At 40.2% G+C, this 16,179-nt stretch overlaps 1 protein-coding gene across 1 annotated transcript in view; it reads right to left on the bottom strand.

Moving 5' to 3' along the window:
• Positions 1 to 1,217: 1,217 nt before the first annotated feature.
• The window catches only part of KHDRBS3 (KH RNA binding domain containing, signal transduction associated 3), a 185,746-nt gene continuing 170,784 nt past the window's right edge, over positions 1,218 to 16,179 (bottom strand). The window contains exons 8-9 of the mRNA XM_019553080.1: positions 5,102 to 5,160; positions 1,218 to 1,534 (exon numbers count right to left, since the gene is read on the bottom strand). Of these exons, the coding sequence (XP_019408625.1) occupies positions 1,443 to 1,534; positions 5,102 to 5,160 (151 nt within the window). The 3' untranslated portion in view covers positions 1,218 to 1,442. The remainder of the gene's footprint in view (positions 1,535 to 5,101; positions 5,161 to 16,179) is intronic.

Raw genomic sequence — 16,179 nt, 5'->3', positions numbered from 1 at the left:
TAGTGTTTCCTGACAAGAGAAAAGATCTTTTTTACTGAATACAGAAGACTAAAATATACACTAAAATAAACAATATTAGACTACAATTAAAAGACTTAAACTAAATTATTAAGGAAAAGCTTTAGATAACATTTGTAATGTTTAAATACTGGTCTCTGTTACTAGAATTTATGTAAAAATAATGTATTACAAACTAGTGGTTATGGTGTTTTACATTTGTTTAATAGGGAATAGTTTGCCCAAATTAAACTAAGCTAAGGTTTTTTAGATTACTAAAACAAATTAAAAGTTTTAAAGTGAGAATTTAGGTGATCTTAAAACCTTTCTAAAATCTACAATGAAACTTTCTAATTTGTATCCTCCCTGTTTTTATTGGTTATATTAAGATAAATTGAGATTAAAATCTTATTTGATTTATTTACCTTTGCAAATGAAGACCGTTTTAAGGGTTACACATCCTCTGCCTCTGACGAAAGCGACCTCAATTAGTCAAGTCAGAAAGTCTTTAAAAGCTTTGTGTTTATTGCTTCCAGCACGGAGCGAGGTGGTCATTAAGGTACCAAAATTCTCATAAAAATTCCAAAGTTGCACTAGTGAAAAAATGCTCAACAAGATGAAAACTAGTCACATCTTTTTCAGAAAATTCATTAGCTATTTTAAACCATTTTTAACAAAGATTTTGTTTTAATGTGGCACTCAAACAGATCCATACCATTTGGATACTTTAAACAGCATTTAAATCTACTGTGAGTACATAAATGTACATTTAGGTTTATACCAGTTTTAAAAGCTGTACAGTGTTTAGTGTGAGCCTTTTATCTTGATCGTTGTGTTAAAAGAATTTCTCCCTGTTTACTACTATTTATGAAGGTTTATTGTAAAATAAAGCATAACATTACTCTCACACAGTGATTTTCTTTCAAAAGTTTATTTAGTATCAAGCAAGAGTAAACTTTGCTTAACACTACAGAACATTTCAAGACTTAAGTTACAAAATACCACATTATTTGCATTTGTAATCTGCTTCCCTTTTTACGCATGTTTGCAAAGAGAAAAACTAGCAAATGGTTGAAAGATAAAACTAAAAGAACTAAACTGTTGAAAACCTTTAAATAAAAGGTTACGCTTATATTAAAAGAATGGATTAACATATTTAGTAAACCTATTTTTTGTTTAACACTAGTTAATCAAAGGTTATTTTTGATCACCTATTTTTCAAATACAGTTTGGAAATAACAAAGTTCTCTCTCTCTCTTTTTTTTTTTTTAAACATATCATTATGCCCAGGTTGTTCTTTCGTCAAAATAGTTTAAATTCAGTCCATCCATTCAGATATTTAAGCACTTTGATTTAATAAAAAGGGAGTGTTCATAGAAAAAATTACTTTGAACAGTATACAGGACTGGTGGAGATTGGGTATTTCACAACATCAGACAGTACAATCAGTATCTGGCATATGGCTGGTCTCTGTAGACTCCCTTTGTTGTCCTTGCTGAAGGTGTCTTGTGTCTCGAGTTGGTCCATTCTTCTTGCCCTAAAAGGAAGGAAAAACATCATTAGATTCTTCTCAATATTCTGTGTGTCGTTGTTCTTATTATATCTATCCATCCATCTTTAGTTTAATTTTGGAGTCCAGTGCGGGTGAGGTTTTTGAGCTGAAAGTTGTCAAGGCCGAAATCCAACACTGATAAAAAATGCTCTGTTATAATACAAGCTGGGGAGAACGGGCCTGCATTGCTCGTCCAACGTGCCTCAATACAGTGATATGGAGTAGGTGTAAGAAAGTTCAGGTACCTGTAACATTCAGTCAGGCTTCTCTGCTGACACTATCAACCTGAAGTACCAGCTACGACAGCAGATTGTAATATGGACACTTAAGAAGAAGTAGAGCGATAATGCTACCCAGGCAAGTGAACAGCGATCAGAAGAACTTCTTTGTTTTGATTCCAATTTGGGCTTAATTTGAACTGGCAGGCTACAAGTGAAAAGTTTCAGATTACACTACAAATGCCCATGGCTTCCCTTTTGAAAACAGAACCCAACCAAAAAAAAAGAGAAAAGAGGATTTCACAGTAAAAATTATACTTTCGGTTCAGCGCAAGAATTAGAGGCAGTTGGGCTGTCAGAAGTCTTTTTAAAGCCGAGGAGATTGTTATCATCACTTGTAATAAGAAGTAATTAGCACACAAATAGGGATTTTTATTATGTTGGATGACTCCCATGCACACAATATTGAGCTGTTAAATATATGTATGTTAACACCCTGGACCAAATAAAAAAAAAAAAAATCAGACACCTACTGTGCTAGATATTGTGCAAACACGTGGGAACATGCAGTCCCTCTTCTCAGGTGCTAATTAACTAAATACCTGCAACTCTAAACATAAGATAATACTTAATATGATGCAACAAAGGTCAGACTCCTAACGTATTTAGGCAGTCTTGTTTCCTTCCAGTTGGGTATGTTTATGTAATGCACAATTCAGTACGAGCCCAATGAAATAGTGATGTGCTGGGGAAGGCCTAGCTGTTTCAGTACCAGGCAAAGCTTTTTTGTGCTTATGCTAGAACAGAACTGGGTGTCAGTACACTCAGCTACTGTGTATAGCCATACAAGTCCACCATTTTGATTAATACCTTTGTGTATGCATGTAAAGGAAGATTAAGTCATACTGTCAATAGCAGGATACTTAAGCACACTGAGGCACCCGACTGGATCACTGTCCTAAGTGAAAATCAAGGACACCTATTCAGCAAATCTGCATCTTGGTCCTCTTGACCATTTTTCTTCTCTCAATCTCACCAGCTCCTATACCCCTGGCCCTTCAGTAGACTGTCTACAAGAGTATTCACGCAGTTTGTTTTGTGCCAGCAAATATTATTATGTACTTATGGAGGTTCACTCTTGGAGGCTGTCATAAACTGAATTCTTATTAATGCAATTTGGTTTCACTCACTATCACTACAGGGTGGGGGGGGCAGCATGTAAATGGGACTCCTAGTTAAAGGTTGGCTGCCTAACTTTGGGGGCCTTTATTTAAAAAAAAAATTATACATCTATATCTATGAATATGATTGTTAATTGCAATATGTGAAGAAAGATACTTTACTAGAAAGAAAACCGTAATGGGCTTTTTCTATAAATTGTTTATATATGCCATTCAGTAATACCTCTAAAACAAATAACAGGCAATTGATTTTTTCTGGGTATAAAACCCATACATGCCACTTCATTTCCAAATTAGGAGGCATGAATCTTTAAAAGGTGAAAAATACAATTAGCAAAGGTAAAATATGCAACCGTCTTACTGAATGAGTAAAATATAGCAAAAATGCAGCTGATAGTAGTATTGTCAACAGTTCTCAGTGAGGAAAAGGAGATACCCGCAGCTGAGGGTCAGCCCCATGCAGAAAATAACATGGGTATGTATGCTTCTGTACAATTTAGCTATGAGAGAATTGGAGCCCTTTTGTATGCAGAGGTTTAAAGCCACTGATTCAGGAATGTGCAAGTCAGGGCTGCAAAGAATTACATTAAACCTGCCTGACTTTGGGAGACACTAGGGTCCAAGACACACCTCCCTCTTCTGCTCATGGCTGGCCTGTGCATCCCCATGTGTAGAGGGCTGGCTGCTTTGAATACTGACCAAAATGTGCTTAGGGGTTTCTCTTCAAGGTACCAGAGCCCCAGGCAGGTGTGTTGTCTCTTTGAATCCCACCACTGAATGCTCAGCCCAAATTCACATGTACCGCAGCTCTGTGACTAGGAAAGAGACTTAATGAATCAGGGTCTAAGTCTCGAGTGCATTACCAAATAGAAAAATCATCAGATTTAAGTCCAAAGGCTCAATAAGTGTTAACAAAATTGTACCCTCATCCAGTTATTGACATTGGGTAGCTTGGAAGCTGCTGGGGCAAAAGATAGATCAGATTCCAACTACAAATGGTTAATTTTAAGGTTGAAATATACAGTGATTTAAGCTACACAGTCCACAGAGACACATTTAAAGTGCTGTGAGGGGAAAAAAGTTTGAAGTGACTTCCCCTTCATGTAATCATCCAATCAATGATTTTCCCTCGAGCTGCCTTGCATCAGTTTTGAGACGACGACAACATGCAGCAAACCTATGCTCAGAGCATTTATTATGACAAACAAAGTGGTTGAGGTCATCACTGCTTCAGGCAGGAGACACTGCAAAACAGACTTCAAGAGATGCACCACAGAATCCTTTCACTTATGTTCAAAAAAAAGTCACAGCATCCATTGACCAGAATCATGATTCACTTGTATCATTTACTACCAATTTGGAAGTTAATTTTCTCGACTGATCTAAGAGTACATTTCCCTGATCTCTAAGCAATGATTATCCCTTAAGCAAAGGTGGCTCTTAATTGTGCTTCAGGCTTCTAATCCATTAGCTGTTCTTCTAATTAAACCTATCACTACTGCACTTCTGGCTTGAATAATGCAATCCTTAATATAAGCATATGCTTTTTTGTTTTATTAGGCATTATTTTGTCCTCATGCAAGTACCCCAGGGCCGTCATGTCTATTACCTACCTAAAATACTTTTATAACCTTTACATAATGACTCCCTACTTGATTTCACACAGCACTGGAGTTGGGAAGTGAATTAACATCAAAAGACTATAAACCAAGTCTGAAATGTGCTCATATAGGCAGATTCAACAAGGACTTGAGCGTATACATATTCCACTGACTTCAGTGGCAGCTAGGAAATGCTTAATGTTGTGCATGTGCTTAAGTGCTCCACTGAACTAAGGGCATACAGTCTAACTGTGTCACCTTTAATCTCAGATTACTGTACTCTAAAGTAGAGATGCCTTGTTTGGGGCCAAGTGGAAAATCTGAGTAAAAGTGGCAGAATCCTGCATGGAGCATTTACTTTTACTGACAGCAATTAAATCAACTCTATATTCCTATTCTCAGTAACCACAAGTTTACAGAAAGTGGGACTGTGCCGGTGGAGGCACCCATGGAGGTAGATACTACTGATATAGGAATATGAAAACCCATTTATATTTATTTTTCCCTGAATTGTTAACAACCTTTAATAGCTCTACAAGTGAAGCTACTCACCATAAGAATCGTACGTCTCCTCACTAAGTCCGTGCCCATAGTCATAGTAGTCAGCTCCGCTGCAAGGAGAGAGAGACACACAAATAATGCAGTTAAAAACGGAGTGAGGCAGCTTCTCTTAAATCATAACTACTCAGAGAGGAAAGCCTGAAGAAGGACAGCATGTCTCCAGCAGAGAAACAGCATCCCTATGTAGCCTACTGGCTACTTGGTTAGCCCCTATTTGCTCACTGAACAAGACTGGCCGAATAAAATGTTAGATGCCACTGCTTCGCGGAGGATTGCTTTACTGAGGTCTCAAGCTACAATTGTGGACACTTAAATCAAGCCTTCAACATTGGATAGGTCTTGAAACAAAGAACAATCTCCTCAAAAGCAATTCACAATACCAGTTTTTTCCTGCACTTCCCTTGCCATTATTTCATAGAAGTGGTTGAATAAATACTCTCTCAAATATCACAACCTTATGGTGAATTGTCTGAAATTGCTGTACATAGATTTCCAAGTAATCCTCACAGCTGCTCCACTCCTTCCCTGGTGAGAAGCAAACCACTAGCTCAGTGTAGAGCTGGGGAGGTCAGGAGGCTAAATGATTTTGCAGGGTCACAGAACAATCAAGTATCAGCCCCGGGTATTGAACCCAGTTCCTGTGGTTTGCAAGTGAACAGTTAAACCAATTATCCATAGACCCACAAGGCAAATCAATTGGCCTTTGCATCTTTGTTTCTTATTTCAGAAGTGGACCTACTAAAAATACCTTGCCCTTTGGCTGGCACACTGGGAACAAAATCAGGATCACCTACTGTTAATAATAATCTCTCCAGCCTAAACTAAAATAACCCCTGCCAAATCCATAAATGGGGTCCAAAAAAGGACAAAATTTATGCTCCCCAGTGGGCTATAGGTTTCCTTTGGAAAGATAAAGCTCCTTCCAAGTCTCTGAGCTATTCAAAGGCCATGTGAGCTGGACTCGATGATCTCTCGAGGTCTCTTCCAGCCCTAATGTCTATGAAATAACATACTTGGAAGTGAAACGGGGATGGGCAGTGCTAGAAGTGGAAGTTCCCTAAAGTACAAGCTAAAGGGCGGTAGAAGACTGCTCTAGCCGAGGGCTGCAGGAGACTTGAACCCGGGTGGATGGAATAATAGGAGGAAATGCATAACACTGAACAGTAGGTAGATTTGCACATGGATTGAAGCAATCTTTTTTGAGAGGTATTAAGACTTTGGTCACTGTTTCATGACACGTATCTATAATTTAAAGAAATAAAAGAATTCATAGAAAAATGCAGTATGAAGTTTATTTTGAAGGGACAGTATGCACCAATATTGCTGTGGTTTATATATAGGAACTGTAGCTGTGTATCACCTTTTTTATGAGCAATTAGAAAAATGCCAGCAAATTCCAGCTGCATATGTTTGCAGGATATTAAGCAACAAGAGTTATCCTTTAAATACCTAATGGGAAGTCATGACAAGTTAGTAACTCAATACAGATCTCAAAAAAGGAACGCATGACCAAATGGAAAGTCAGCTACAAGCTGCTACACCAAGACCTTGCCATTCTTGGACAAAGAAGTGTCATCTCAACTTGTGTCAGCTAGTGTGGTAACTAACCAGATAAAACCCTAGCGAAGATAAGCTCATACCTTTAAAATAACTTAGCAGGTGCAGATAATTCCAGAGCTTTATGTTCTTCTTTCATGCAATATTTGTATTGCAATGCCATCCAACTCCAAGACAAAACTACAGGCCTGAGTGAGCATCTGAGTCTTCAGTTACTCACGTAATAAGAGTTGTCAAATTCTGGCAAACGGTCTAAACCAAAAGTGTGAAAAAAAAACCTCTGGCAGATGTGCAGCCATAAATGCAGACAAATGAGTGTTTTCTTGCTAGACTAAAGCTTAGCAGATGAAAAAAAAAAAAAAAAAAACTAACGTCTGTACTGTGAAAATCAGAGGAACCAGATTAGATCTACAATTCACCTACAATTTGTTAGCCTGAGTGATGCAGACCAGCATAACAAAGATCAAAACTTGAAGCATAAAAAGTAGTATAATTTTGTTCTGTAACAGTTCAGTGATAAAACAATCTTAGTTTTGACAACCAAGAACTTTAAACTGACGTCTGCTATCATTTCCTACTGTGTCTGATTATTTACTGTAAGAGTGTCATCAAGTTAAGTGGCCTACAGCAGCTGAGCCCCATGCCTATACCTGTCAATCCTGTCAGAATTACTTCTGCAGTGTTTCATTTCACAGACCTAAGTGTCTATTAAACAAAGAATGACTCACATTTTGTGGCATGTAAACTGCAAAAACCAATACATATTGTAAGGAAGAAAAATCACTTATTTACATTGAAAGTATAACCAAATCTATCTGTATTAGCTGACAGACTCTTCAACATGAATAATCTTGTGAAAAATATGTTATAATGTAAAGTACTGCAAGCTGCTCAGTGAGGTACAATGCTGTTTCCCTTTCTTGCACCCCTACAATCTTGCACTCAAAAAATAAAACCACCCCCCACCTCCAAAAAAAACAAAACAAAACAAAACAAAAAACAAATTCCCCTCCTCCCAAAAGCCTTGCAATGTAGGCTTCTGTCAGAACTTGACTATTTTAAACAAACTTGACAATTTACAGAAGATAGCAACTGAAAAAGTATGTGACCCAGCAAACAGATCATACACACAGGGAAGCCTGGGAAACGGGAAAAAACAAGGAACATTTCTCAGACTCTTTTCACACCTGTCAGTAAGTACATAATGAAAACAGTGCTCAGCTCCTAAAACTACGAACAGACTTTATCTTAAAAAGTTCCATGTTTCTCTGCTCCAGAACCTTCTGTCTTTATGATGTGGAGCAAAACATGATATAAGCTAGGGCTGTGCACCAATTTGATTCAGAGGAGGTTTGGCCCGATTTGGCCACCGAATCTGAGTTCTAATTAAATCAGAAGCCTCCGATCCGATTTGGAGAGATTTGACCATTCGGCCGTAGACGCTGCTTTATTTGTTTTTACTATGTACCTCAAGGTACTCAGCGCTGCTCGTGAATGCTGCAATGGTGGGGCAGATGGAGCGTCACACGGGGATGTGTGGGGGGCTCCCCTACATACTTAGCGGTGGATCTGGAAGTGGACCAGAAATATTTCTGGTTCACTTCCAGGTCCGCTGCAGAACGCATGGAGGACCCCTGTGCCCCAGCGACCTGTGTCTTCTGGGTCTGGGGGCACACCCAGGTTCCCCCCCCCCGCAGCCGATTGCTGAGTTGGGGGGGGGGGGTGCGGTCCACCGCCAAGCGTGCAGGGATCTGCCCATGCTCCTGTGGGACGCTCCATCCACCCCACCACCTCAGCTTTCATGAGCTGTGCCTGGTACCTTGAGGTACATAGAAACCCCCCCGCCACATAAAGCTGTGTCTATGGTTGAATCGCTGATTCTCCAAATCAGAACTGAATCTTTGGATTCAGATTTGGCCGAACTGAAAAAAATTGGGATAGTGATCCGAATCAACAAATTGAATCACCGTCCCCTGAATCAGGCCAAATCTGAATCAAATGCTGCCTGCTTCACACACCCCTAATATAAGCCACTTATGGAAGTGTGCTGTCCTAGGTGCTGAAATCATTTCCTTTTAGAGATCAGCACTCACACAACTGAAACGCATTTTGAGTGGGTAAAGACTACCAGAAGTCTTGCTCCCTTTCAAATGACTTTTTGCAGTTAAATAATCCAAATATTTAAGATCATTTCCATTGTGAGGATTATGACTAAGATTACAGGGGTCAATTTTCCCCATGCAGAAGTGCCACTTTATACCTTATGTTAATAAAGAGATTGTTTGCCTCCAAAGCTCTCAACCTGTCAAACCATCCAATTCTTATATAGTGAATGGACATTGAAAAAAACAAAAAGGAAGTGAATGAAAGAAGTTTAAACTATATCTGTGAGGTAAACAACCTTGACATACACGATCTCTTGTGTACAGGTTAGAGAACAACGGGATTCAAGGATGCTTGTCAGAGATGGTCTAACTCTACTATCCTATTTAATGGTCAGCTTTCAATGGAGAAACCTTCACCATTCACGCACGTTTCTCTCTCATCTTATTCCCTCAACAAAGCAGTAAACACCACCACAAAATTAACTCCCCTGCTCCCATTCACTATTCATGCACACACATACAGGAATACTTCAGTACTCTGGGGGGAGGGGGGAGGTGGCGCGGATTTTTTCCCTTCTTGATTTTGTGCATTTATATACTTATTCAGATGTCTGAAGATAACTCCTCCCTGAAACCAGATGAAAGACAGGATGCTTACACTTTTTATAATGATGTCTATTCCTTATAGAAATATGGCATTCAACAAGGTCAAAAGTAGCTTTGTGGCTTTCAAAACATTTTCTCAAAAAATATGAAGCTGGCTGTTACTGATTTTGGAAGGTTAACTCTAATTCTCTGCACATGCTTCTGTGCTTAGATATTTCTCTTTTTTTAATATAATGTAACCACTTTTGTATTGCTATACCACCACTGTAGTACCATTGGTATGTTTAAAGTGGCACAAAGCAGTACCATGCAAATTATATTCAGAGCTAGCTCTGAAGCAGTTAGTTGGAATAATAACAGAGTGTAACCAGATTAACACAGAATTCTTTAGACTAGTTTGCCCTGCTGAGAAAATAGGTTATATTAGTCTAAGCACAACACCATACTAATAGAGCAGCACTGTTGCTGCTATCTGAGCTAGCTCAGATCCCTCTGCATGGCACTCATTGTGCTGGGCAGACGTACTCTTAGAGAAGGGAAAGTAACTTAAAAGAATGTAACAGAAAGATTTCCTTTTCTGTGCCAACATTAAAAACTTGGTACCACCCAAAGCATTTATTTACATATGGTATGGAAGGATTAGCACCTGACAAAGAGGCTTCAGTAGCATGCTCCTAATTGCTCATGGCTGGACATTAATCCTGTACTGCCTTGAGAAAGCATGAAATGATGCCTAAGCAAGTAATTTATGTATTGCCAAAAGGGAAGTATCATCTTTTGCCCAAGAAATGGGCACTGATCTAGTACAGCACGCTTTGAATGATTCTCATGTAACTTTACCACTATTGAAGCAAGTCTCTTGGATGAGCTGTTTTATCTAGTCAGTTAGTATGGATCTAGAAACTGCCTATCCTTTTCTTTGGGAACCCTGTTCAGTGCAACAATATCTTCCTCTAATTTACAAATGTTCATTAGAAATCTTCAGAGCTCTGGAGGAAGGGACCTGGTGTTCTCCAGCTCTTTTGCTGAGCAGATGGCTTCTAAAAATAAAATCTTGATAGATCATGGCAACAGAGTGATTTTTCATAAGGATTCAACTAGCAGCTAACTAAGGCCTTTCAGTACCAAATTTAAGTCCTAAGAAGGAACACCAACTCTGCTGTTAATCTGAAACAACTGCTTTGCTGTATCTGGAGATGTAGAGAGGTTCCTGATCACTAGCTATTCAGAGAGCTCATGCTCATTCCAAAATGTACCCTACCTCAGAAGGTTAGTCACTACCTGGGCATTCGTAAGTTCAGTAACTCAAAAACCAGGACAGAAAATAAACAGTTTTAGTAGGTCTGCATAAGGTGTATGGGTACAACTTTTAAGAATGTATTAGAATTAATGAACTGGAAGTAAGGATCCATTAGGACTGGTGATGGAGACAAACCAGTTCAAGACATGACTGCTGAAAGGAGAGAAAGTAGTCTCAGGCCACAAACAGAAGTTACATTTTATTTATTTATTTATTTTTTTTTACACATGATCGGTCCCCTAAAAGCACTCTACAACCATGCTGACACGCATGTACACAACTGCAGCACTTTTGAAGTGGCCAACTGTGCGGAAAATTAACTTTCCTCAAATGAGGTATCAGATGAAGGTGCTCTACTTTACGGCACCTTGGGGAACTTGTGTTCTCTAGGGTTGACGTGTTGTGCGATCAGGGGAGTTGGGGTATACGACTGGGGAGAGGGGCAGCTCCTCACCTAAAGGCAGACTCAATTTTCAATTCCTCCTGCCCCCCCAGGTCAGGGGGGTGCTCTAACCTCTTGATGCTTTATGTAAAGTGCCATAAGTTAGAGCAGTAGTCTGCATGTCTGTCAGGACTCTTAGCGGTTGGTTGTAATCTGAGAAGCCCAGCCTGTTTACACTGGTAAGGCTGGCCCCTATGGTTCTAAGGGCAGAGTGGACAAGAGGGCAGGAAGTTACTTGTATATGGAGCCAATTGCAGCTGGAGTCCCTGACGTCTGCTTTTTGCCTAGCTAAGTCTGCTTCCCTCTACCCCCGTGCACACATCTTAGTGCTAACAAGTTGCTTGCTTGTAGGCAACCAGTTTGTAGGCTTGGGCTGGTCCAAGGCACACTGGAAGGAGTGCAGCTAATCCACTAGTTCTTGCTTTTGCCATTTACAGCCATGCCCATATGAGCACGGAAGTTTGTTTCCCTGGGGACAAGAAGCAGCAGCACACCTTGTGGCGCTGCTACTTGTCCCTGGGGAATATCAGTGCCATGAGCCCTATGGTACATGGCAGGTTAGCCCAGTTTGGTAGGGGAGGCTGGGGCCAGCAACTGTGCCACAGCAGACCTGCAGTTGGGAGCCTGGACAGCAGCTGGAGCATGGCTCTGGCATGGGCACTGCCTTGCTTTAAGGCAATGTTTTGTTTGTTTTTTTAACCTTGGGATCTCTCAGGATCAAACCTCCTCCCCCACTGCAAGGTGGGCATCGTCAGCATGTGCCGTGTGTGGCACCACATATCACATATCCGAGCTCATTTGGACATGGCCTACTCTGCAACAGCAATACCTGGGATCTTTTTAAAAAAAAAAAATGTTGTGAGGCACATCCATGTTAGGGGAAGGTAGCTTTGAAAAGGAAAAGCAGTGGTGGAGGAAGTTTTTTCTTTCTGGCAATTTAAAAAAGCAGAGTTACCAGTTCTGCTTGTAATAACCCTAGCTACTCTAACAGGTTGGTTCTCCAGGGCAAGAGTAGAAAAGCCAGTTTTTTTAAAACACTACATTTTATGGAGTTTCCAGAGGATGTCATTAACATTTCAGAACTTCTGTCCAGCTGAATACATAGGCAGTTAGATCATGAAGTAGTATAATCCTTACTGGAGATGCTATGGAGTAGAAATTAAAATTTGCTGTCTTCCTGATTCTCTATCTAGAACAACTATGTTAGCTACAGAACTGCTGGCCCATTCCAATACCCACAAACACTGCGTATTGAAAACTAAAAAGGGATTGATTTTTTTCCTAAACAAATGCTGTAAAACATCCCAGGATGCTGACTCCTTACTACCATCAAATACAAACATACTTTTAAATTTTTATCTTACTTTTTCATTCACAGAACAGCACACACTTTTGTTCTCAGTGTTAAACAAGACCGAGACATTCCCTAGCCTTACTCACTACAGATCCTAAAGAGACTATACCTATGCAAATAATATGGCAAGTATCTTGAGCTGCAGTGTTTCCAGTCTCTAGACAAGAAATACAAAGATAAGGATCAGAAATAAAATTTGCCTCGCCACAGTTCCCATAATACAGTTCTGCCAGAAGGAGAAATAGTATCTCCAAAAATGGCCTCTCAACTCTAGCTACTCATTTTTGTCATGACCTTCACACTTGTCCTTGATTTTACTGAGCTTCCATTTAATTAGTGTGATTTAGTATTACATGAGCTACTGCAGCAAGTAGAAGTTACAAATTCATGAGAATGTTTTTTTTTCTTTCATCTTCTTATTCTTTCAATTCTTCTTCTTCTTCTTCTTCAAGAAAGAACATACTTAACCCATTCTCTATTTGCACTACTGGTTTTACACTAGATTGCCCATGTCAAATTGTTGGATTTAAATGGTTTCTTTCAGGACAACAGAAAAACACCTGCGATAGTGCTAGTGCCTGAAAGAAAGAATAAGTAAACGCTGAGATCCTTTTAACCTTGCAGTCAATGAACTGTCCTGAATTAACAAAACATACCTCCTTTTCATCTGATAGCTATGGCTAAATGGGAAGATTACTATAAACTGCACAGATTTTAACTTAAAATATGGAACTTTAAATTGGCTGATATCTAATCTTGAACTCTCTCAGGAATAACTCAATTTATTAGCCAGATTTTGTATTAGTTATGCAGACCAAATATTTAAGATAGCCCTAATGTAGTGAAGATTGAAAACTTTCATTGGTACATTTTGAATTTTATTCTTCAATAAAGACTGATCTCGTCATATTTTGTTTAGTGCTATGATTCATTAGGTCTGACAGAAGGTTCACTTCCAAACTGTCACTGCCTTATTTACCTAGTGACTTTGTTTGACCCACTTCCATACCCATGCCTTGATTTTCTTCTCTATAAAATAGTTATAACATCAATCTCTTTTAGAAAGCTCTTTCAGATTTATTATAAAAAACTAAAATAAGATCATTAGTAACTGTTCTCCTCAATTTTTTCCTTTCTGAAGCTACACTAGAACATAACCAAATTACAAGTTTATATCTTTATTCCTAACACTGGATCAGACTCTTATCTAGAATGGTCTTAGAAATACTGTTAAAACAAGTTTCCAAACAGTGACATCTAAGTCATGCAATATTATAATTCCATTTCTGGTCTTCAAAGGGCCCTGTGTTTCGTTGTTGCCTATCAGATGTGAAGTGTTTATGACTCTTGGAAGAAACCTACACACTCCCTTAGGCTTGCAGTTCTACCATCTGGATCTTCTAGTTATTGCTATCTGGGAATGTATTCATTCACCCTTATTTATCTGCCTCGTTTCCATTAATATCCCATCAGGTATCTCTCAAAATGTACAAGGTCAATGGTAAGTAGTAGATGAGCCGCTACACTGAAACACTACAAGGCTATTCTCAAAGTAATCAATTCAACGAGGAACAATACATCTGTACACAGAACCCTGGGGAGCACTTAACTTCATCCATTTCCCAAGCAGGAGCTTCTTCCCCAAATTACTTTTAATTTAACAAACCTAAAAAAAGAGCAATGACAAAGGAAGCACATGCCAGACACAGCAGGACTAGGTCTAGCCACAGACAAGCTCCTCATGACTTCTATAACTGATTTTCAAAGACCAGCTTCCTTGACTGTAAGCACCTAGTTAAACAGAGCAGGCTGCCACAGGGACTGAAAGGATGGTAAAAAAAGGGAGAAACAAGAGGAAGATTAAGGGAAGTGGAAGGAGAGTGGCCATTATGACCAACAACCACCTAACCCTTGCTTAGTTCCAAATGGGAACAAGAAGTCCCACTTCGTGTCATCTTTCCCACTAAAGCTTGTCAAATACCCAAACTACACAAGTGCTGAGAACAGCAGCTGAAAAGACATAAGAAGTGCCACCCTGGGTCAGACCAGTGGCCTGTCTAACCCAGTACCCAATCTCTGACAGTGGCAGATATGGATATTATACAGGGAGAGCACCGGAGCACCAAGCTGGATACTGCTAGAGCAGGGGTAGGCAGGCATGGGTGCCAGAGTATGGCACACAAAGGCATTTTGCTTGGCATGTGCGCCTCAGGGCAAGGAAGGGGCAAGGGCTATACTGCCACAAGGATCAAATGGTTTCCCTGCCATCTGCTGCTGGCAGGGAAGTTGAGGTTGTGGGTATTTTTTGGCACTTTGCCCCAAAATGTTGCTGATCCCTGCTCTAGTGATCTCCCCCTATGCTATCAACCGACCCCCACCTCCCCGGCATCCATAATTTATTGGTTTAGCCACGCCAGAGGAAACCTCTCCAACCATTCCGTTCAAGCCCCATTAATCATCCATGATTCAGTCCCTTTTCAAACCTGGTTATTGTATCTGCCTCCACAACATCCTGTGGCAATGAATTCCACAAGTTACGCTGTGTAAAAAAAGAACTTTTTCCTTGTTTGTTTTATACCTGTTGCCTGCTACTTTCAGTAGGTGCCCCCTAGTTCTAGTATTTTGAGACTTGGTCCATAACCTTTCATTTTTTTTTTTTTTTTTTTTTTTTTTTTTATAGGTTTCTGTCTTATTCCCCCCTCCACCCCCCACCTTGCAGCCTTCAACTTTCCAAATTGAACAGTCCTAGCCTTTCAAGTCTTTCCTGGTATTGCAGCTGCTCCAGGCCCCTGATCATTTTGGTTGCTCTTCTCTGTTCCTTTTCTAACTCTCCTACATCCTGAGATGTGGGGATGAACCAGATATAGTATTCAAAATGAGGGGGCACCATGGATTCGTATAATGGCATGATGATGTTCTTGTTTTTGTTTAAGATTCCCTTCTTCAGTGCTGCCCAAGATTTTAACTGGCTTTTTGGTCGCTGCCGCACACTGAGCTGATGTTTTTAAGAATCATCTACAATGACTCCAAGGTCTCTTTCCCGAATTGTAACAGCTAGTTCAGAACCCAGCATTGTATACACATAGCTGAAAGTATTTCTCCCCAGGTGCATTACCTTGCACTTGTTGACACAAGTTATCTCCCATTTTTTTGCCCGCTCAGCTTGGTGAGCAGCTTTCTGCAGCTGCTGGGCAACTGGCACTGTAAGAGTCTCGTGTTGCAGAGGAAGGCACAGAATATCCAATTCACTTTGCTCAGTCTTACAGGCATGCCTCCCTCCTGTTTCATGCGTTGTAGTTCAGGGAGCACAATGCAAAGCAGCAGATATATCCGGGAGCCCAAGTCTTGCAGTAGAGTTCAAAGCAGTAAATCAAGTTGGGGAAGGGGATCAGAGCGGCACTCAGGGAGGGTGTGGGCTAACTTGTGGTTTGCCTGCCAAGAAAGTTTCCCCGCACTGCCATAGGTCATAGGGTTTTCTGTGTACTATGGGAAGAGGTGGATTTTCTCTTTAAAAGGAGAAAAATGCAGGAAACTGCAGGTTCCCCCTTTCAGGCTGGCAGATTTCCAACCTACAAGGGGTTAATTGAGGCCGTGGGGAGCAGGGGAGGGCAATCCGAGACAGGAGGTGCCATGTGCATGAGCAAGCAGTGGTGGAAAACAGCTCCCTCTAGGTAAGTCTATGTGGGCGGGGGAGAGGACAGGCAA

Source organism: Crocodylus porosus, unplaced genomic scaffold (genome assembly GCF_001723895.1).
Source record: "Crocodylus porosus isolate Cpor-Errol unplaced genomic scaffold, CroPor_comp1, whole genome shotgun sequence".
NCBI classification, from domain to species: domain Eukaryota; kingdom Metazoa; phylum Chordata; order Crocodylia; family Crocodylidae; genus Crocodylus; species Crocodylus porosus.
The sequence above is the reverse complement of the archived record's forward strand: the minus strand, read 5'-3'. Positions and strand labels throughout refer to the sequence as shown.